This window comes from Chaetodon trifascialis, chromosome 3, assembly GCF_039877785.1.
Source record: "Chaetodon trifascialis isolate fChaTrf1 chromosome 3, fChaTrf1.hap1, whole genome shotgun sequence".
In the NCBI taxonomy this organism is placed as follows: domain Eukaryota; kingdom Metazoa; phylum Chordata; class Actinopteri; order Chaetodontiformes; family Chaetodontidae; genus Chaetodon; species Chaetodon trifascialis.
The window spans coordinates 14,624,788-14,646,130 of record NC_092058.1 but is presented as its reverse complement, the minus strand read 5'-3'; the positions used below and the strand labels follow the sequence as shown (position 1 = coordinate 14,646,130).

Here is a 21,343-nt window from a genome sequence, read left to right as displayed (position 1 = left end):
GCATGGTCAATTAAAGAGTACTTCAAGATAATTTAAAGTTTGTAAAAAGTTGTGTCAAGTTCTATTTACACTTCAAGTATCCTCAAGTATTACTCAAGTGGTAATCAAAGGCTACTTGAGCACACTTATGTATACTTGAGGTCAACAAAATAGCACAAACTGCCATTAAAAAAGTATGATTTAAGTATATTTCCGGGCGTATTTGTGAAAGTGAACTCTTTCCATTTACCTGTTAAATTAAGAATTAAGCGAAACAAACAGCTTAAAAGCTAAAATAATAATAATAATAAAAAAAATCAAAAATCAAAAGACATTCAGTTACTTGCAGATTTATTTCTCATGAGCTGCTCGACACATCAGACAAAAACATCATATTATATGATTTCTTGCACTGTGTCTTGTCTGATGCTCATTCTTCAGCCTCCTTTCCCTTTGAATTAATACAGAAGAGACAGTGAGAAGTCAGTGGTTAAACACTCTGGCGAGATGCTCTTTAAATTCCTTGCGTTAATATTATCAAAGAGTGTAATTACTACTGAATGAAAAGAAGTGAAAAATGAAAATACCCTGACAATTTCACGGCTCTTGGCTCTCAGCTTGTTGACCTGAGACTCTGCGATGTCAGCACGCTCCTCAGCCTCCTCCATCTCATGCTGCACCTTCCTGTACCTGGACAGGTGAGTGTTGGCCTGCTCCTCCTGGAAAGCACAACGTTAAAGAAGTGATGATCTGAACTATTTTTTTAGCTGTATATGATGAAATGCTCTCGTTAAATCGCAATGCATCATGCTGTCAAGTCCTCTGGTGCTAAAAAAGGTGTTACTGGTGTGGTGTGACGCCTATTTGTCTTGCATGTGTCGAATATTTCACACTCACAGCTTCCTCAGCCTGCCGCTTGTAGGATTTCACTTTCAGCTGCAGCTTGTCCACCAGATCCTGAAGTCGGGCGATATTCTTCTTGTCCTCCTCAGTCTAGAGGCGGTATACAGTATAGTCTGTTTGAGACCAACACTAAGGCGAACACCATCATCTCACCATGTTTTAAGTGCATCTTCAAAACCGCTTCAGAGCATGCAGCACATTCATCTTCCACAGTGAAGCCACTTCAGAAAGACTGACAAGAGCAAGGACAACCAAAATAGGCTAAAAACACTGAAGATGTGGGCGCACAACAGCAGAGAAATTCATATATTTTCACGATGTCTTCAGGGGATCCTCCAGTGTTGTAAAAACACTGCTATCTCCGTCAATCAAGCTGCCTGTGAGAACTGAATGTGCATGCAAAAGTTCCTCCTCCTGCCAATTTTTCATGGTGAAAACCTGCTTAACAGATCTATAAATATCATAAATTTACACAGGCATGCGGCCATCCTCATATAAGCACACAGGTGCATGTATCTATAGCTGTAACTGTAGAATATTTATTTTTAGCTGTGGTCAACTCTATATCCCTTCAGCATGTCCAGCACTGTTGGAGCTTCAGACATATGATGGTGATTTATGCCCTCTAGGGGTCTGAAGCATATTCTGCATTCAGTTTGTCTAATGCAGTTGCTTCGCTGCTTGATTACATTTTAAGTGTTTGCTTCTCTGTACCTGGTAGGTCAGTTCCTTCACTCTGCGTTCATATTTGCGGACGCCTTTCACAGCTTCAGCTCCACGTCTCTGCTCAGCCTCCACCTCAGACTCAAGCTCTCGGACCTTGATGATAAGGAGTGCAGATTTATATAAAAAGAACAGCAATGCAAATAGGGTTCATTGCAGCAGTGTGTGAAGACCGTCAAATTAAAGCTGGAAGTCAGGAACTTAACCTCAGTCACGGTTTCATTTCAAATCAAATTGTAAGAATGCAAACCAAAACAAAACTAACACATTTTCTTCTTACCCGAGCCTCCAGTTTCTGGAGCTGCTTCTTGCCGCCCTTCATGGCCAGATTCTCAGCTTCATCCAGACGGTGCTGCAGGTCCTTCACTGTCACCTCCAGGTTCTTCTTCATCCTCTCCAAATGAGCGCTGGTGTCCTGCTCCTTCTTCAACTCCTCTGCCATCATGGCAGCCTGAACATGGAGTAATTGTAAGAGGGTCAGACAGAAGAATGATCGATGAAAATAAGGCCTAATCTGTAAGACAAATACAACTGTACTTTAAGTTAATGATTTTAAGTCATGGTATAATTTGTCCCACACAGACTTGAGTCATATTTTTTCAGGTCAGACACTGTCTGAAATCAGTTTTTGAGATTATTTTACGTGTCCTAACAGAAAAAAATGTTCTGTCTTGTTCTAAATAGTATTGTTAATGGTTAGTCTGTCATCAGTCATTCATTTCATTTACCATACCCATTATTCACAAACAGGCTGCTACCAGCTGCTTTAAATGCAGCAGTAAGCACATGCTGAAATACAAAATCAGGGCTCACATCAGTGATGGCCTTCTTGGCCTTTTCTTCAGCATTTCTTGCTTCCTGGATAGCATCTTCCACTTCACCTTGGACCTGGACAAGGTCAGCGTCCAACTTCCTTTTAGTGTTTATGAGATTTGTGTTCTAAAGGGAAAAATACATGATGAGGTTTCCAGGTTTTTATTACATTTGCTGAACTGTAATTAATAGGGCTCATAAAGAAAAGCTAAGATACCTGAGAGTGCAGCAGCCCCACACGCTCACTGGCATCAACCAGCTCCTGTTCAGCCACTTTGCGGCTTCTCTCCGTCTGCTCCAGTGCAGCTCTGAGCTCCTCGATCTCAGTCAGCATCAGGTTGTTCCTGCGCTCCACCATGGCGACCTGCTCCTTCATGTCTGCCTCACCTCTGACAGCTTCATCGAGCTGCAGCTGGGCATCCTGAATTCATGATAACACAAATTCCATTTAGAAATGTACGTATGTTTGGGCCATGTAGATGTATTTCTATAAGTTGCATAATAATGGCCAACCTTAAGCTGCCCCTGCACGTTTCTCAGCTGTTTCTGGGCTTCAGCTGCCTGCCGGTTTGCATGGCTCAGCTGAATCTCCATCTCATTGAGGTCTCCCTCCATCTTCTTCTTGACTCTCAGGGCATCGTTCCTGCTCCTGATCTCAGCATCCAAAGTGCTCTGCATGGACTCAATCACCCTCTGACTGTTCCTCTTGATCTGATCAATCTCCTCGTCCTTCTCTGCAAGTTTTCTGTCAATTTCATTTTTCACCTGGGTGAGCTCCAGCTGGACACGGATGATCTTTGATTCTTCGTGCTCCAGTGTAGCCTACAAAACAAAATGTAAGGTGGAAAATTTCAGGTGTATCAGAAGGTTGCAATTTTTGGTTCAAGATCAAGATTCTTCACTCCCAAGTTTCTTGTTTGAATTTTTCTTTGCAAATAAGTCATTTTAAATACCTCCACCTCCTCAAGGGCAGTCTGGATTTCTGCTTTCTCGTTCTCTGCTGTCTTCTTCCCCTTTTCCAGTTCATGAATTGTCTTTCCCGATTCACCAATATGTTCAGTTAAGTCAGTGATTTCCTCTAAAAAGACGAAAAACAGAAAATTCCCATAATACACCAGTGTTTTTAATTTTTCTATACTAAGATCAAGCCACTGAAGTCCAAACTTGTCATTTTTACACAAAATATTTAAATTCTTAGTTGAACTCAATCTTGAATCTGTCACATAATCGATTAGGAATGGATTTAAAGTCAACAATCACACGTAGGATTTGTTGTCTTACGTTGCAGGTTCTTGTTCTCCCTCTTCAGCGTCTCCAGGTGGTCCAGAGCTTCTTCATACGAGTTTTTCATTTTAAACATCTCCGTGCTCAAAGCGCGAGCCTCCTTCTGAGCTCCCTCCAGCTCTGCCTGGCTCTCCTCAAACTTCTGTTTCCACTCTGCAAGAACCTGAACATAAAACAATAAAATTAATGTTTACCTCATGCTCACAAGCTGAAACTGTGCATTACAACAATATCTGACCTTGTCAAAGTTCCTTTGCTTCTTGTCGAGGTTAGCAGCCAGAGCATTAGCTCTCTCCACGTCGATCATCAGGTCTTCCACTTCACCCTGCAGTCTCTGTTTCGTCTTTTCCAGAGAGGCACATTTTGCATTCACAGCCTCGATGGATTCCTCTGCATCCTGAAGACGCTGGGCAAGCTTTTTCCTGTTGAAACATTCAGTAAACAGGTTTTATGATGATTTACAGGATGAGAGCATGAGGAAACTGTGATTTCAGGACTTCCTTACTTAGCCTCCTCCAGCTCCTCAGTGCGCTGAATGGCATCAGTCTCATATTTGGTTCTCCACTGAGCCACCTCGCTGTTGGCCTTGGACATTCCACGCTGCAGCTCAGCTTTGGCCTCCTGCTCCTCCTCATACTGCTCTCTGAGCAGGTCGCAGTCATGACGAGCTGACTGAACAGCATGAGCCAGGGCGTTCTTGGCCTAATAATGACATAACACATAATGTCGCAAACAAAAGGTCTTGTTATTAAGAAAATATATTAGATACATTTTCGCAGTACCTTAACTTCTTCCTCAAGGTGCCTTCTGAGCTCCTCAATTTGGTGAATATGAGCCTGTTTTCCTCTTGTAAGCTGTGAAACAAGAGACTCCTTTTCTTCCAACTGATGACCAAATTCCCCTGATTGGAAAAGTAGAAAGATTCTTTGGTTAACTATTCGTGCTAACTTACTGTAGCTTTCTCAGACAATGCTGCTTCAGATTTTCTTCTCATCGTAGATACACGCACCATTTTCAGTCATCAGTCTGGATCTTTGAACGTTCATGTCATTTAACTGGCGCAGATGCTCGTCACTCTTGGCCTTTAATTCACTCAGTTGGTCCTCAAGAGAGCGGCACATTTTCTCCAGGTTACCCTACAGACACAAATCAACACCATGTCCACTGTAGCTGTAATGTGTCTGTAGATGATAAAACATTCATTGTGGTAATCACTTTTCTTTAAAAGAATCATTTGTAAATTTTACTTTTGATCTGGCGATAGCCTCCATGTTGCTCATGAGGTCATCGATCTCCATCTTGTACTCGCTTTTCTCTTTCTCCAGCTTCTGTTTGACTCTCTGGAGGTTATCAATCTGTTCTCCCAGCTCTGCCACGCTGTCAGCCTGCTTCTTGCGGAGAGCCGCAGCGGTGGCCTCGTGCTGCAGGGTGGACTCTTCCAGATCACGACGCAGCCTCTGAAACTCGGCCTCGCGCTTCTTGTTCATCTCGATCTGAGCAGATGTCGCTCCGCCAGCTTCTTCAAGCCTCTCGCTAATATCCTCAAGTTCCCTGGAGAGATCAGACCTCTGCTTCTCCACCTTGGCCCGAGCAGCCCGCTCAGCCTCAATCTCCTCCTCCAGCTCCTCAATGCGAGCCTGTGATCCAGAAACACTAATTGAATTCAAATGACCTATATCCCAAGCCTTATTTCAAATGCTGAACATTTTAGAGTAATTGTAGGTTTGATTTGGCTTTCTTGGGTCTATGACTAACTTGGAAATTAGCAATAAATAAGACAACTCATGATAATGAAGAGAAAATCATCTTTTCTTGACTTTACCCTTAGAATTGAATTCTTTGTCAGAGGAGAAAGAATTAAACAGCAGGACACTTAAAAGTCTAAACTGAAGTGGATTTGATTATTATGATCTTTTTAAGAAGAGCTCACTTGAACGGCTTATTTGTAAAGATGTAAGTGAACCGAAAAGGTCAAGGAGCATAAAAGTATAAAGCAACCGTGCTCTTGAATTTAATTCCATTAATCTACTCATCAGTAACTTCCATTAGAAAGATTAGTTTATACAAATGAGCCAAAACACGTTTCCACATTACCTGCAGTTCCTTGATTTTCTTCTGAAGTTGAACATCAAGTGCCTGTTCATCCTCTATCTTGCTGAGAAGGTGGCTTATCTCAAAGTCCCTCCTTTGTTAGCAAAAGTAATAAAAAATGTTACAGATGTACACTGTCAATTGGGGACATAAATTAAGCTCTCATTACTACATACTTCTTTATTTTCTCCTCAGACTGCTGCTTGTCATTCTCCAGATCCATGATGGATTCATGGGCCAGTTTCAGATCTCCTTCGAGCTTCCTTTTTGAACGCTCCAGATCCATACGGAGCTTCCTCTCTTGCTCCAAGGAACCTTCAACCTAGTGCATATATATAGCGTAATGAGTAGCAGTGGAAATAGAGATTCATTTTGATACACTTCATTTCAAACAAGTGCACAGGCTCTTACATCATCCACTTGCTGTTCCAGCTTGATCTTGGCCTTCGTCAGAGTGTTGACTTTGTCTTCCTCTGCCTGCAGATCATCAAGGGTCTGCTGATGGGCCTCTTGGAGGGCTTTCTTCTCTTTGGACAGCTTGGCAATGGCCTCATCTTGAGAAGCCATTTCCTCTGTCAGGTTTTTGACCTAGAAAAGTTTACAGCACTTTGAATTAACAATACATTTTCAATCTACTCTGAAGCTAAAATACAGGATTAAAAAGCTTGTCCTGTAACCTTGTTCTCAGTGGCATGCTTCTCCTTTTCCACTTTGGCCAGGGTGAGCTCCAAGTCATCGATGTCTTTCTTCAACTCGGAGCACTCATCCTCCAGCTTCCTCTTCTTTGCAGTCAGCTCAGCATTGACCTCTTCCTCATCCTCCAGTCTCTCAGCTGTCTCTTTGATTTTGGCTTCAAGCTGGATTTTTGCTTTAATGAGCCCCTCACACCGTTCCTCTGCATCACTGAGGTTTTCATTTTCCTGGATTTGATAGGACATAGAATTTAAATGATATTTATTTCACTTTCAAAACCAGAATCTCTGTTAAAAAAGCAATTCCATCTCTCTGTTTAACATACAGACTGGATTTGGAGCTGCAAGTCGTTCTTCTCCTGCAACAGAGAAACCATCTTCTCCTCTAGTTCTTTCTTCTTAGCCAGAGCCTTTGCTAGCTCCTCTTTGGTCTTTTCAAAGTCTTCTTTCATTTGTGCCATCTCTTTCTCAGTCTCTGCACTCTTTAGAAGAGGCTTTATTCTGAAGTACAGCTTCATCCATGGCCAGGTTTTGACATTCATGAATGAGCGGATATTGTACTGGATGGAGTAAATGGCCTCCCTGGTGAGACAAGACACAGAAAAATGTCTGAACTCTTCTTCTCTTGCCAAACATACAATTATTTAAGACAAGAGGGCAGTTGACACTACTTTAATTGCTGGATCCCTTACATCTGTTTTTGTAAAAGAAACTTATCTTGGAGTATCAAGACAAATTGAAACCTTCTGTCCAATAATAAGACCAAAATTTGTACCATTCATTCCTATAGTCTGCAAAATTAGAGGAGCAGACTCCTGTGTCTCCCTGGATCACATTAAGATGTGAGACATACACTTTCCCCACCACTGCTACAGTGCCAGGAACAACCACTTTGAAACAACTGTCCTTAAACATCTCTTTACACTAGCTGAGACTCTGCAACAGCACATGGACTGATACTGATCTTGATCAGAAAAGAAGCATTAGAAGTATTTGACTTCATTTCACTCTCAATGCTTTTACTCATTCACTCAGCTTTTAAATATGCAGCTTTGTGTGGCATTACATATTCTTTCGCAGTGACTGTCTCAAGAAGATAAAACATATTGTACTGCGATCAAATCAAATTGGCCACTGTTACTGTACGAGTCATGAGGGCTGCATGATGTAAAATTAGGCCCCAGATAGATGACAAGCCCAAAGATGAACTGATATGTGCTGCTATTAAAATAAGTTATTTGTAAAACTGTATATCATCCCATACCTATACCTACCAGTATGCTCTAATATCACAAATCTATTTGTGCCAAAGTATATTTGTAGCTTACAAAATAGTAAACCCACCTTCTCTGCATCATTTTAGCAAATTCTCGTCTCATCAGGAAACCTCTGCAGACGGCCTGAGTCATTGTGACCAGTTCAACCAGTTTCTCATCTCTCATCTCCTCAAGCATACCCAGTAGGCCAGCCTTGAAGAATACCTGATGATACATGTAACAACACTGACTCAATCCCACTGAACTGCACAGTGATTTCATTATTTCATGATCATAATTAAGTCTGTTCATTTACCTTGGTGTGCCCAAATCTGTACTGTGATTTGTCCACGCTTATGGATGCCAGCAGTTTCTCTGAGGCCTTCTTGTTGTCAATGAACTGTCCATCAGGAATTACACTAGCATTCAATACTTTGTATCTGAAAGGATTTAATCAAATCAGATCATCAACAGAACAGAATCAACATGTATGGACTAAGAGGTTCAGAAATAGCGACTGTACCTCTGCTTGAAGTCACCGTAGAGGATTCTGCTGGGGAAGCCTTTCCTGCAGATCCTGATACCTTCCAGCACACCGTTACACCTCAGCTGGTGGATGACCAGGAAGTTCTCCATGAGACCTTAAACAGTAAGAGGGACACCCAATATAAGCCCTTGAAGTGTGTCTTTGCATAATAATATATTAAAAACAAAGACCCCCCTCAGCTGAATTTCTGTGAGGAATATGAAACTTCTGTCAGTCAGTTTTTTGGGACCTACCTGGTGTTTTTGATTCATTGGGAATCAGACAGCGCACAAAGTGTGGGTGAGTGCTCCTTAAGTTGGTCATCAGCTTGCCCAAGTTTTCCTGTTCATGGACAAAACATTTCTAATTTATATTTGCCTCCAAGTTTTGACACTGATGAGGCGACAATACCCCACATTTTTCATATCTTTATACAACATAGCCACAAAGCACAAAGACATAGAAATGGTGACAAATGTCTGAGCTTAATATTGAAGTTCCTGTTGGTAGAGGGTTAAAGGCAGAGGGTTTATGGTATGTCTCAACTTAAAATATATGTTTTGTTTTTACCTCAGTTTTTCCCCTGAATGATATTTTACAGATAATCTGAGCAAGAAATCTGTCTTGTCTGTCACACAGCTTGCTCTATCAGGAGATTGAAAAGAACCACCTATTTGAAGGTCTCCCTGATCAATGCACCAGCTTGATCTGCAGCAATGTGTTTCAAAGTAATAAACATGGCCTGCTACATCAAATCCATCACTGATATTTCATATAAATATTTAAAACTGACTGTAAAAAACAGTAAAAATTACCCTGAAGAGAGCCGATACCGTCTGGAAGGAGCCACCCTTTTTCTTGCCTGCCTTCTTTCCACCTTTAGCATCTGTAAAAAAGCATTCGCAGTTTTACTTTCATGCTGCATCGTCCTGTACAGGGAGTATAATGGTATTAATGTTGCTGTATGTACTCTTTACTGTTTTATCTTAAATTGTTTGAGGGTGACTTTGAATAAACCCCCTCATCTTCCCTCATCCCTTCACTATAAAAAACTAAACTGTGAAATGTACTTGATGTCTGACTCAATTTACCATGACACATTACATTTCCCTCCATCTTACATGTTGTGGAGTATTCAAATATGAACAAACTCTACCTTCTGCTGAGGAATGAGATGCATAGAGGTGAACCAACAGCTTTACTGAAGATTTCTGGTAGAGCTGAACCACTGAGTCGTTGAGGGGGTCTTTGTTCTTATCCAGCCAGCCAGCAACATTGTAGTCAACAGTGCCAGCATAGTGGACCAGAGAGAAATGGGCCTCAGCTTTGCCTTTGGCAGGTTTGGGTTTCTGGAAGGGAGCACTTTTACCAAGATGCTGGTCATACAGTTTGTTCTTGAAGGTGATGTCTGTCGCCTTGGGGAACATGCACTCCTCTTCAAGGATGGAGAAGATGCCCATTGGCTGTTGACAATAGCACAAATAACACAAGATTAAAATCTGACCAAATATGGAGGGTTTAATTATGTTTTCATCATTATCAAAAATGTCTCCTGTGGTACCTTCTCAATCAGCTCAATGCAGGCAGCCAAGTCCATACCAAAGTCAATGAACTCCCATTCAATTCCCTCTTTCTTGTACTCTTCTTGCTCCAGCACAAACATGTGGTGGTTGAAAAACTGTTGCAGTTTCTCATTGGTGAAGTTGATGCACAGCTGCTCCAAACTGTTGAACTTGAGATAAAAAAGAAGATACAGTGTCAGATTTTCATTGTGCTCGTTCACTCTATAATACTCAAGTGCAATGTGTTGTTTACTTACATCGAAGATTTCAAAGCCTGCAATGTCTAAGACACCGATGAAAAAGTTGCGGGGTTGCTTGGTATCCAACATCTCATTGATTCTGATGACCATCCATAAGAACATTTTCTCATAGACGGACTTGCAGAGAGCCATCACTGCATTATGCACCTAAAGATAGACAGAATTGGAGTTGCAGTTATCTGGAACAAGTAGTATGTTTCTATCGATTAATTGATTAGTTTATGTACATAAACTAATACTGTCATGTTGATTACCTGTGGCACAGTTTGACCTTTAACCACCATTTCATTGCCAACCTTGACTCTTGGGTAACATAAAGCCTTGAGCATATCAGCAGAGTTCAGGCCCATGAGATAGGCGATTTTATCAGCCTCTGATACAAACAGAAAAAACACAGATCCACATCAAAAACATTTACAAACATTTACAAAATCTACCCATTCATCCAGTGCAGCTTATTTAGATCCCAGTCATCGTGACAACAGGTCTTAGGGTAAGGACTAGACACCCTGCAACACCTTAACTTTGCAGTGCAATTATTCTCAACTGTGGAGGCACAACCAAATAAATAAATATAGAAAGATAGAAATCTGAAGGGAAAAATCATTACAGTATTTAATAGTGATAAATTGGTTGCACAATTATGATATGAAGAAATTTTCCTGTAGCATTTACCCTCAGTGCCATCGGGCTCAGCCTGCTCTTCACGCTGTTTCTGCTTGAACTTCATGTTTCCATGATGCACCACGGCTCCAGTCAGCTTGTACATGCTCATCTTCTCTTCTGCACTGAAGCCCAGGATGTCAATGGCGGTCTGAGGATGAAAAATCGAACTCACAGGTTTATTGTAACATGTTTCTCTTGGCTTATTTACAATATTTTTGTCTTTTAGTCAAGGATCCTCATTACAAACAAAGGTTTTACTGGTTTACTGAATGTTATCAGTTGATCCAACAAATCATAACAGCACGTGCAATGTTTAATCCTGTTAAAGCTACACCGTGACTTTTAATGAGTCGGATTTTGCAGTGTATGTACTCACATCAGTGGCAATGAATTCTTCAACGTCATTGATGCTCTTGACAGTGATTTCACCCTGACTGATCATGGAAAAGTCGTATGGGTTGGTGGTGATGAGGAGACCCTCTGTAATATATTTATTATACTTCATTACACAGACTCAGGTGAAGCATTTGTATGTATTTACAAAATGATATATGGATGAACTGCTGACCTATCAGCTCAGGTTTGTGGCCTGTCATGAGCTGATAGAAGATGTGGTAGCTCCTCTCAGCAGACAGCTGGAACGTCACTCGAGATTTCTCCAGCAGGTCTGTAAAACAAGGCAATAAGCTGGTTTACAGTTTGTCCTTTCATCAAACCTTCTGGACAATGATTTGCTGGCATCTTACATGTTTCAATATCAGCTGAAGCCAACTTTCCAGTTGATCCAAAATGGATTCTGATGAATTTACCCTACAGAAGAATGCAGCTGTGAGTGTGGGCACATATGACTCGCTCTGCTAGTGCACGTCTTATATTTGGTAGTAAATGTTGTTTTTTGAATCCTATTGCACTTAAGTTAAATGACAATATCATCAACTTACCAAAAAATACATTGTGCTTTATGTTAACACAGACAGCATGTGTCAAGACAGACCAAAGTACTGAGGCTAGAGGACTAAAAGCTTCTTAAAAGCAGGCACTTTTTTAAAGCAGGAGGATTCTGTGAATCAAAACTTACAAAGCGGGATGAGTTGTCATTCCTCACAGTTTTGGCGTTACCATAAGCCTCCAGCAGTGGGTTGGCTGCAATGATTTGATCCTCCAGCGACCCCTTAAAACAATGTTACAAAGGAATGTGTTGGTTTTTACATTATCATAGATATCATACATATGTACAGTATATCACATCATTTACCTGCATTTTTCCAGGAACTTGCTCTGCTTTCTTTGCTCCAGCCACTGCAATTGTTGCAAAGTACTGGATGACACGTTTGGTGTTGACAGTCTTTCCTGCACCAGATTCTCCGCTAGAACACGTGTTGTTGTAAGTCAGACATTATACAGTACAGCACACGCATAATCAGTGTGACTTATATCAGTCCAAATTAGCTCTCTTCAGCATTGACTTACGTGATCAGGATTGACTGATTCTCACGATCTGTTGAGAGAATGACATTTAACACACGCATTGTATTATCACATTAATTTATCTTTAAATAGTGTTATTGCATTATGTTTTTTATATTGCAGCAATCAGAGTGTCACCATAACCTGCATGTTTGTAAGTGACAACATAGCGCTGTGGACAACAATGGATAATTTTGAAGGGTTGCCATTCAGGACAGACTGTATCTTACAAACTGATACCTTGGAGCATGAACTGATAGGCGTTGTCAGAGATGGAGAAGATGTGGGGTGGAGCCTCAATCCTCTTTTTGCCTCTGTATCCTTGGACAACCACTGAGTCATACACTGGGAGCCACTTGTAGGGGTTCACAGTGACGCAGAACAGCCCCGAGTAGGTCTGTTTTAAGAAGAGGACATATATGTTAGATGTTACCTTCATATTTGGAATATATACTGTATGTATATAACAAGTTTTGTTTGACGTTTAAACTGGTCTCACATAGATCATCCATGCTGCATAGCGCTCTTTGAGGTTATACAGCACAGTGGGCTCACTGAGGTGGGTCATCATGGCCATGTCCTCAATCTTATCAAACTTTGGAGGGTTCATGGGGAAGATGTCGTCGTCCTTGACAGTGAGGGTCTGCATCAAAACAGTGAAGAATGATGTTTAAGAAGTGTGAGGATACATTGTCATTGCCTTAACCTGTGTCTACTGTATTACATGACAATAGATGTCTACATACCTTTCCTCCCTGAATTTCGACCGTGGCTTTGCCTCCCTCTTTCTTCACTAGTTTCCCCTTCACATACATCTGAGAGGGCTCTGTCACGTAATAAGCTGTTTTGGCATCAAAGGGAATGTTTTGAGCCTCTATTCTCTCCCTTTCTGATTTTCGGAGGTATATGGCCGCCGGGCCAAAGCACTCCATTTCAGCATCCCCACTCATGGCAGCTCTGTAAAAGTAAGGCAAATAATACAATTTTCTGTTTTTAAATGACTATATTTTATGTGCAGATCCAATCAAAAAAAGAGCATGACTTACATCTTTAATTTGATTTAGTGCCCTTTTTACAGTTTAATGGCTAGTTGCATGAAAGTCCTTTACCTTGTTGTTCCCAAGTGGCACAGTGGTTTTCTGGATACTAAATCAAAAAAATAAAAAGAAAGAAAAAAAGAAAAAGAACACATAAAAGTTTCACTAAAGCTAAAATCAACAACTTTTTTTGCAATCTTGCAGAAAAACAGCTCTTAAACAACAACTTAATGAAAAGCACCAATCTCTGCAAAAAGCATGATGGAGACTCACCTCTGCTGGCAGCCTGTCAGTCCACAACTATGACGAGCCTGCGAGTGCTTCTTTTATACTGAAATCTCTAGACACCATGCAGGAGCAGCCCTCCTGTTTAGGTCATTGAGCTTCTCTTAGAAGAATGATATCATGTAGCCTCATCACCACAACTGGTGTCACCTTATCCTGTAGAATACTAAAACAAACAAACAATTAAAACTATTCATCTTTCAAAATTGCAGATTCCTCTACAAAAACCAACCTCAGTATCCCTTAATTTGTGCGAAGTGATTAACCACAAAGAATAATTGATATATACTGTATGTCTGAGTTACTACAGGGCATTTTAGTGTAAATGAAATTTAGGAATTAACTTATTCCTTAAATCCACTGTCGATGTGTGCCAGAAAGTCTTTTTTCAGGATTATATCAACCATGTCAATCTATATGCACATTTTGAAGTTTGTTGTAGCAAAGAAACCTTTGGCAGTGACATTGTTTCAAACATCTCTGGAGACTAAGGCCAAGAGTTTAGCTGAAGCTAATTTAAGATCCCATTATGGTCCATTATGCTGTTGTGCTTTCTCTCCGAAGAAAGATGAAACCTCTGACACAGTGGAAGTATTCTCTTGTGGTGTGATTAAGTTGCAATAAAAGGTGATATTCAATATGTCTGGCCTTTCTTTATTAGGACTTAAAGCAAATATAGCCTCCAGCTCACAAATGCCCAAGTGCTTATTTGCAATTGTTGATAAATTCACTGAACACTTCTGTTAATTACATGCCAGATGTATTGCAGCATCCTGTTACTGAGCACTTCAGAAAAAATTCCAGCATGTGAAGCTTATTATTCTTGGTTCAGACTATCAGCATTGTGGCTTGGTCAGAGATAGAGTATAGAGTGGTAGAGATCTAAAGAGCTTTGTGTCTGTTCCTTTGTAGTTTGATGGGTGCATGGTGCTTTGCTTATTGTTTGCTTCCTGTGGTGGCCTATGATGGCTACAAATGCTTGTGCCACCCAGATGAGGCATGTGTAACTGAGTGGTTCATGACACTTGGTATATTCAAAACAAAGAAAAGAGCAATTATCTTTCTTAACTGTCGTAGTTGAATAAGTGCAGCTTGTTGGCTGCCAGTGGTGATACATGGTGGTGACAATGGTCAGATGATCTAACCTTTCATCTGCTTTGCATATTAGAAGTATGATCTTGGAACACAGATATTTTTGATAGCCATTACTATTCATCCTCATCATTCTCTGCAGAGTTCATGTTCCTTTATGGCTTAAGTAAACATGCAAAGATTAAATTATGTAATCAAAAGGAAAATAACATGATCATTTCATTTGTGGTTTTTCCACATATTATGTGACGATTTAGTTGAACAGGATGGTCTTTATTGTGTTGTGTAAGCCAGTACTGTATAGACCTGTTTGTTGTTTACATGTAGAGCTGCAAATAAGAGAAGGAGGCGAGGTAGGGAATCTGGCAAACACTGATAAACATCATTGTGGAAATTAAGACATGCTCTGCAAACACAAAAATGTCTCAAAAAGAAGACAAACAAAAAATACCTCAAATGCACATTTAAGATTGGAGGAGACAGAAACAGAAACTTAACTGGTTTACTCTTACAAGATGTTGCTTTTTCTGATTTTGTTCATTTGTAAACTTTCAAATGCATCTATGATATTCATTCCGAAAAAATACAACCAACGACCAAGTGCAAATATTTGTTTTAAGGAAAACAGATTAACAGCTTGTCCACTTAATAGACCACCTGTTGGTTTTTGGTAAACACTGCCTAGTTTTCAGGGTGGCCAAGACATCTTTGAATTCCAAAGCAGCTAATATCCCCTCGTGTGTGATAAATAAGACAACTCTGTGCAGGTGTTATGCAGCACATGCGAATTTTGTTTGTGTGAGGGAGAAATTAAAATTAGTAAGGCCAGAAAGGCAGTGAGGAACAGAGAGACTGAGAGTGACGCTTTTCTTTGCTGTTTTCTTTTGTCGACGCTGAAACAGAAACATTACGCTTATAATACTGAAAGCAGCCAAGTTCAAGTAAGTTAAATACTTAAAATAAATTTGCAAGTGAGCCTTTAAAGTTTGTGCTGTTAACACTTGTGAAATGTCATTTGCTTGTCATGGAGTTGTCTGTATTTGGATGTGTATTACTTGTGGTTAATAACATGCATGATTTTTTTGTTAATTGATGGATGACGCAAAGATGTTTATGAGTTGACTGCACCACGTTTGTTTTTCTTTTCAGAATCGTGAAAAATGTACCTTCTGCTGTATCTCATTTCATTGTCATGATACTGGTAGGACTGTATAATTCCAATATCTATTTAATTTGAGACTTTGTGAGATATCATGCAAAAGTACTGAAGATACAGTGATGGCTTTTTGTTAATATGTGCTGCAGGGATGATTCGGTGCCTGTTCATGTGGCCTGAGAGTGAACATTGCCTCAAATGAAATTTCAAAGTTGGTAAAGGTATCACTTCCAGCCAAGCAAAATTCATCCCCTCTATGTGTCTTCACATGCTGAAAGAAATATCTAAACTCAATACTCACATACAACACATGTGTATACATACATACACGGACGTATATGAAAGCATTCCCTTGTGGTGTGATTAAGTTGCAATAAAAAGTGATATTCAATACGTCTGGCCTTTCTTTACACACTTAGTAGGACTTAAAGCAAATATAGCCTCCAGCTCACAAATGCTCAAGTGCTTACTTTTGCAATTGTTGACAAATGCATTAAATGCTTCTGTTAATTACGTGCCAGATGTATTTCAGCATCCTGTTACTGAGCACTTCAGAAAAAATTCCAGCATGTGAAGGTCGTTATTCTTGGTTCAGACTATCAGCATTGTGGCTTGGTCATAAACTCATCCGGTTCAATTTAGATTAGGTTGTGCATCTTGGCGAGTAGAGATCTAAAGAGCTTTGTTTCTGTTCCTTTGTAGTTTGATGAGTTTGATGGGTGCATGGTGCTTTGCTTATTGTTTGCTTCCTGTGGTGGCCTATGATGGCTACAAATGCTTGTGCCACCCAGATGAGGCATGTGTAACTGAGTGGTTCATGGCACTTGGTATATTCAAAACAAAGAAAAGAGCAATTATCTTTCTTAACTGTCGTAGTTGAATAAGTGCAGCTTGTTGGCTGCCAGTGGTGACTTTGGCTTTTTTGTTAATATGTGATGCAGTGATTGTACAGTGCCTGTTCTTGTGGCCTGAGAGTGAAAACATTTTCTGGATCAACTGAAATTTCAGATAACGTAGAGGTATCACTTCTGGTCAAGTGAAATTCATGCTCTCCTCTTCTTTCCCTTTATATATTTGTCTTCAACTGAAAGAATCCTAAAAACTCAATACTCACATACTACACATGTATGTTCTCACATACATGAATACAACAAAGTATCTGGTATGGAATACTGAGAGTCACTTGATGACAAGATCAAGTCTGATATAGCCAGAAGGTGGTTGCTGAGTAACACTAAATTAGTTTTTGAGTGTGTGTGCATGTGTGTGTATGCATGAATTACTAATGCATGCATGAAATTAAGAGCATGTTGGTTTGTTTTGTTTACTACAGCTCTGATTTGGTTTAAACTATTGAGGCACAGTATTTCATTAAGGTTAGGGTCAGGCCTAGGTCAACTTTTGCTAAAAATGTAAGCTTCAGTCTGTAGAAAAAATGGCGGTCAAGGACGATGAGAAAGGGGTGGATGAAGTTGAAAGTACAGTCTATGCTGCCGCCACAGCCACAACACTTTTTAATATCAAAGTACTTACTTTGTGATGAGACAATATTTCCAGTTGCTGAACGGTGCACATTTGTGGATTTCCTAAAGTTTCAAGAGCGCACATTCATGCAAGTGTGGACATGAAGTGAAGGTAAGAGGCCCAGCGACATCTCATCAAATCAACACCATGTCTAAATGTAGATACATTGTCTTTATTTGCATTTCAGTGATTAAAGGTTGATGGTTCGGTTTGTTTACCTGAGAATCAGGGATGCCACGTAACTCCTTCAGTCCCCTACAGGGAAGAGGTTCTCTACACTGAGGACAAACACCTCACTTCTCTTCATGTGTGTCCATTTCTGAATGAACCTTCCCATATCCCAATATATTATAATCCCATATTACTGTATTGACAAGAAAAAATAACTGGATGCAAATAAATATCATTTGGATGATTTATTTAGAACTGTTGGCAGTATTTCATGTCATGATTAATGATTTTCTACTTTGTTCTGAAACACTTACGAGTATATATGTTATATATACTGTATATAGTGTTATACCTTGTGCTCCTGTATCTCTCATACTTTTCTTTGGTGTTTCTGTCAGGTGGCATGTATTGTTCCATCTTGCTCAGGTCTCTTTTCTTCTTCTTCTTCTTCTTTTTCTTCTTGTGAGCTGTGGATGAGGAATAATAAAGCATCAGTTAGTTGGTTTATTTAATTAGTTTTCTATTTCAGCTCACTCGCTTTCTTGATTAGAAACATGCGAATCTGGTTAAAGGTTACATGGCATTTACCAGGCTAATAATGTGGGAACAAAAAGTTTACTGTGCATTTCAAATGGTTAATTAATCTTCTACTTAGCTATAATGAAGTGGTTTAAATGACATTCAGCCCATTTTACACAAGATGGCTGGTTTACAAAGAGTAGATAATGGATAGTAGTGGATTTTGTGCCCATCACTTACATTGGCAGCACATTAGGAAGGAATCTCTTAACGGCCGGTCTGAACAGCAGGAAGGATTACAGAAAGCTGTTTAAATGTACATATGGGCATATGAGCAGAAAAACTGTGAACCTCTCCATTAATCTGCATCTTTTGCATTTCCCAACTTTAAAGAATAGCAATAGCAAATCACCTCTTTCACAAAAACGTAACTGCCACTCTCACTATTGCCCCTTAAGACAGAAACACCACTGATGCCTGACTGATTAATGATTATGTTAATGTCTATACTGGGTGTGAGACATCCGCTGCATACAGTTGGTGACAGATAACAACTCTGCAACTGATTGTCAGTTGCAGAGACAGACTGACTTCTTTAAGCTGCACATTTCAAATCCTCTGTCAAAAGGCAAAATGAATAAAATGAAATGAAAATAATAATATTCATTTAAATAAACATATATTTTGGTTGACTGTGAGGTACAATTTGGGATGCATTAATCTCATAATGACATTAAAGGGCATTGATTTGGCAACATGAACACTAGACAAGCTTTCCAATGGTGAAAACTCTCAACTGACACGCAACCTTTCACCACCAAACTTCAGTTCAGTTTCAGCCTTGCGTACCCTTACTAATAATACCACCACCACCAACAGCAGCAGCAACAACAACAACAACAACAACAATGGCAATATTCAAGAAAAAAGAGTTCTAGTAGTCAGTGTCATCAGATGTCATCACCAGTAATCAGTGTCGACAGATTTTCAATTTTAGGCATCGGAATTGGACTGGAGCTGAAAAAAAGTGGATCTTGCATGTCTAATCATAATACTTGCCTACATGTCAAATCACTAATGCACAATGGTGAAGTAATACATAACAATACAACCAGGGAGAGTCTATACAGGAAAGCAATTAATTGAACTTTATCTTGACTTCCATATTTCTAGGAATATTGCATGTAAGCAGTGAGGCAGTAGGTCCTGAACTCTCAATCGATGAAACAAGCAACACAGCAGCAGTAAAAAGAAAAGAGCGCCACAAACATTTAGGTACCAAAACTTCTTAAAATGGATCATAAGTTGAGAAAATCTAGACCTGTATATGTGTCATACCACATTCTGAAAGGGTTGTCCAGGGTGTTTCTCTGCCCTCTGTTCAGTGTGTGGTGGGACAGATTCAAACATGCCTTTGTGACCCTGAAGAGGAACAAAGCAAAGACAAAATGTAAAGTAATTCATATTTCTAAAAGGGTATTTTTGTATCGATTAGAAATCGTTTCAGAATACTTACTACGTAATGCCCTCTGTGTGAGTTAGTGACATGGTGTAATGTTAAGGGAGTAGAGAATTATGATGACAGACTAACTGGTAACACTAGCAACATGTCTGCACATTTGCAACTTGAGGCTCCCTCTGGTGTTTATAAGATGCCAGTGACCCCCACCATCAACACTAGTGCAGATGCATCCGTGTTACAGTATTAGCACCACCAGGAACTGACAGCAGCCAGAGCAACCACTCACTGTGGTCATAAATAAAAGTTCTTTCCAACCTTGAAAACATATTTTTGCTTATTGGCATAATGATGCCAAATTTCATATACCTAAAGCCAGAAGCTTGCAAAATGTCATGTATGGCTAATGAACTGTTGGCATCAGATCAATAGTCACCATTCCTCACTTATCACCATCTTATACTCTAATTCCTGGAGCTTTACTGCAAGATGGACAAGCAGCCAGGGTCAAAATCCAGCACTGAGACCTAATTTTAACCAACAAACCTCGAACCTTGTCAAAAATAAAGTTTTTTGACATTCATTAACATGACTGTGACTCCAGTCACTGGCTCTTGCAGCAGTACATCAGTACAGCTGACTGTGAACATGCAGTTTTAATATGGCGGTTAATAATGCTAAATACAGAAGTTCTTAAAAAGAAATGACCTTGAGGTACAGCTGCACAGTTAGTGAGCTTGCGTCCTTATTTTACAAATAAAATGTCTAAAGCACAGATGAGCCAACACCTTTCAATAGATTTGTTTAACATTTAACAAGTATAATAACAATACAGAACCATAATGACAATGCACAAACATATCTAAAATGTTTGAAATGTACTAAAAATATATGTACTTACAAAATAAATGTAAATGTATATCCATGCTCTTTGTGGCCAGTTTGTAGGCTGCAATGTTACTCAACACTCACCTTGATCTGTTGTCGTGAACCCAGTTGTTTCTGCTTGACAAATGGGGAAACTGACAGACTGAGAGATCAAAGACCATAAAAACACAATAAGCCCCTTGAGCATGTGGCATTTGGTTTGAGCATCACCACAAGCCTGGTGCTATATTTGAGTTTTGCCCTAATAAGACAGAAGATTTCAGAGCAGGTATCGTGTAACATTTAAGACAGAGGCTCATTATATCTTGTGGGTAACCACTTCAGAATTTCTTCTATCCTCTCCAATGGAAACGGTTCCTGACGGCTGTCTGCCCACACTTCTTGTCATCTGTGACAACATCTTCTATCCCATCACATACTATAGACTTAGGATAAGCAAAACCGTTTAGAATTAAATTCTACACACACAGTGAACTTTGATATACTCTACAGTCCTCAAGGTGATTCATGAAACATAAAGGAAGTACAGCTGGAATCCATCACTCAGTTGCTCTACATTTAGGGACTGTCTCAGGCTCTCTTGTGTGTCCTGTGAGAAGAATAAGAACAGCTGTTGGCACTGTTGTGAGAAATAATCCCTTGGTGATCCCTCCTTTTCTTCAAAGCTCACTGGCACTCATTTCACTTTTGAATCATTTCTGACTTGTAAGGACTCTGAAACACTACACCATTGACTTTTTAAAAAGTTCTCCAAAGCATGGCAAGGAGCTACTGTTGTGCCAGGGAGGCATAAAAAAGATGCATTAGTCACACCTTTGGACTGCCTGTAACTACTGACTTGACCATGAGGAAGGATGGAGCCAACTTCACATCTGTACCTTGCTTGCATAAACAGTAGTATCCACAAGCAGAAACAACTTCATGTCTGAAATATACCTTAGCATGCATTTGATTCAGAATTGAAAAAGACACATAGATGTATCCCAGGAA

General features: G+C 39.9%; 1 protein-coding gene across 1 annotated transcript; it reads right to left on the bottom strand.

Annotated features, from left to right (window-relative positions):
* Window positions 1-409: 409 nt before the first annotated feature.
* On the bottom strand, window positions 410-13,172 carry LOC139329104 (myosin heavy chain, fast skeletal muscle-like). Its single transcript, XM_070959247.1, has 39 exons — window positions 12,969-13,172; window positions 12,722-12,865; window positions 12,463-12,619; window positions 12,226-12,253; window positions 12,011-12,122; window positions 11,834-11,926; window positions 11,502-11,565; window positions 11,324-11,422; window positions 11,132-11,235; window positions 10,765-10,903; window positions 10,344-10,462; window positions 10,087-10,236; window positions 9,829-9,999; window positions 9,424-9,730; window positions 9,083-9,144; window positions 8,522-8,609; window positions 8,265-8,382; window positions 8,058-8,181; window positions 7,830-7,966; window positions 6,812-7,067; window positions 6,471-6,713; window positions 6,205-6,381; window positions 5,970-6,115; window positions 5,797-5,887; window positions 4,950-5,339; window positions 4,712-4,838; window positions 4,485-4,603; window positions 4,208-4,404; window positions 3,941-4,124; window positions 3,700-3,865; window positions 3,372-3,496; window positions 2,932-3,240; window positions 2,636-2,839; window positions 2,419-2,544; window positions 1,886-2,056; window positions 1,597-1,701; window positions 877-972; window positions 567-698; window positions 410-430 (listed from the first exon to the last, which is right to left on the bottom strand). The coding sequence occupies exons 1-39, from the start codon at window positions 13,170-13,172 to the stop codon at window positions 410-412; spliced, it is 5,805 nt and encodes a 1,934-aa protein (XP_070815348.1).
* Window positions 13,173-21,343: the final 8,171 nt, after the last annotated feature.

Excerpts from the sequence above, each read along its gene's own strand:
- LOC139329104 (XM_070959247.1), bottom strand. The coding sequence starts at position 13,172 with ATGAGTGGGGATGCTGAAATGGAGTGCTTTGGCCCGGCGGCCATATAC. Across the intron at positions 7,068-7,829 it reads GCTAAAATGATGCAGAGAAG|GGAGGCCATTTACTCCATCC; the intron begins GTGGGTTTACTA and ends TTGTCTCACCAG. Across the intron at positions 5,888-5,969 it reads TCTGAGGAGAAAATAAAGAA|GAGGGACTTTGAGATAAGCC; the intron begins GTATGTAGTAAT and ends TTGCTAACAAAG.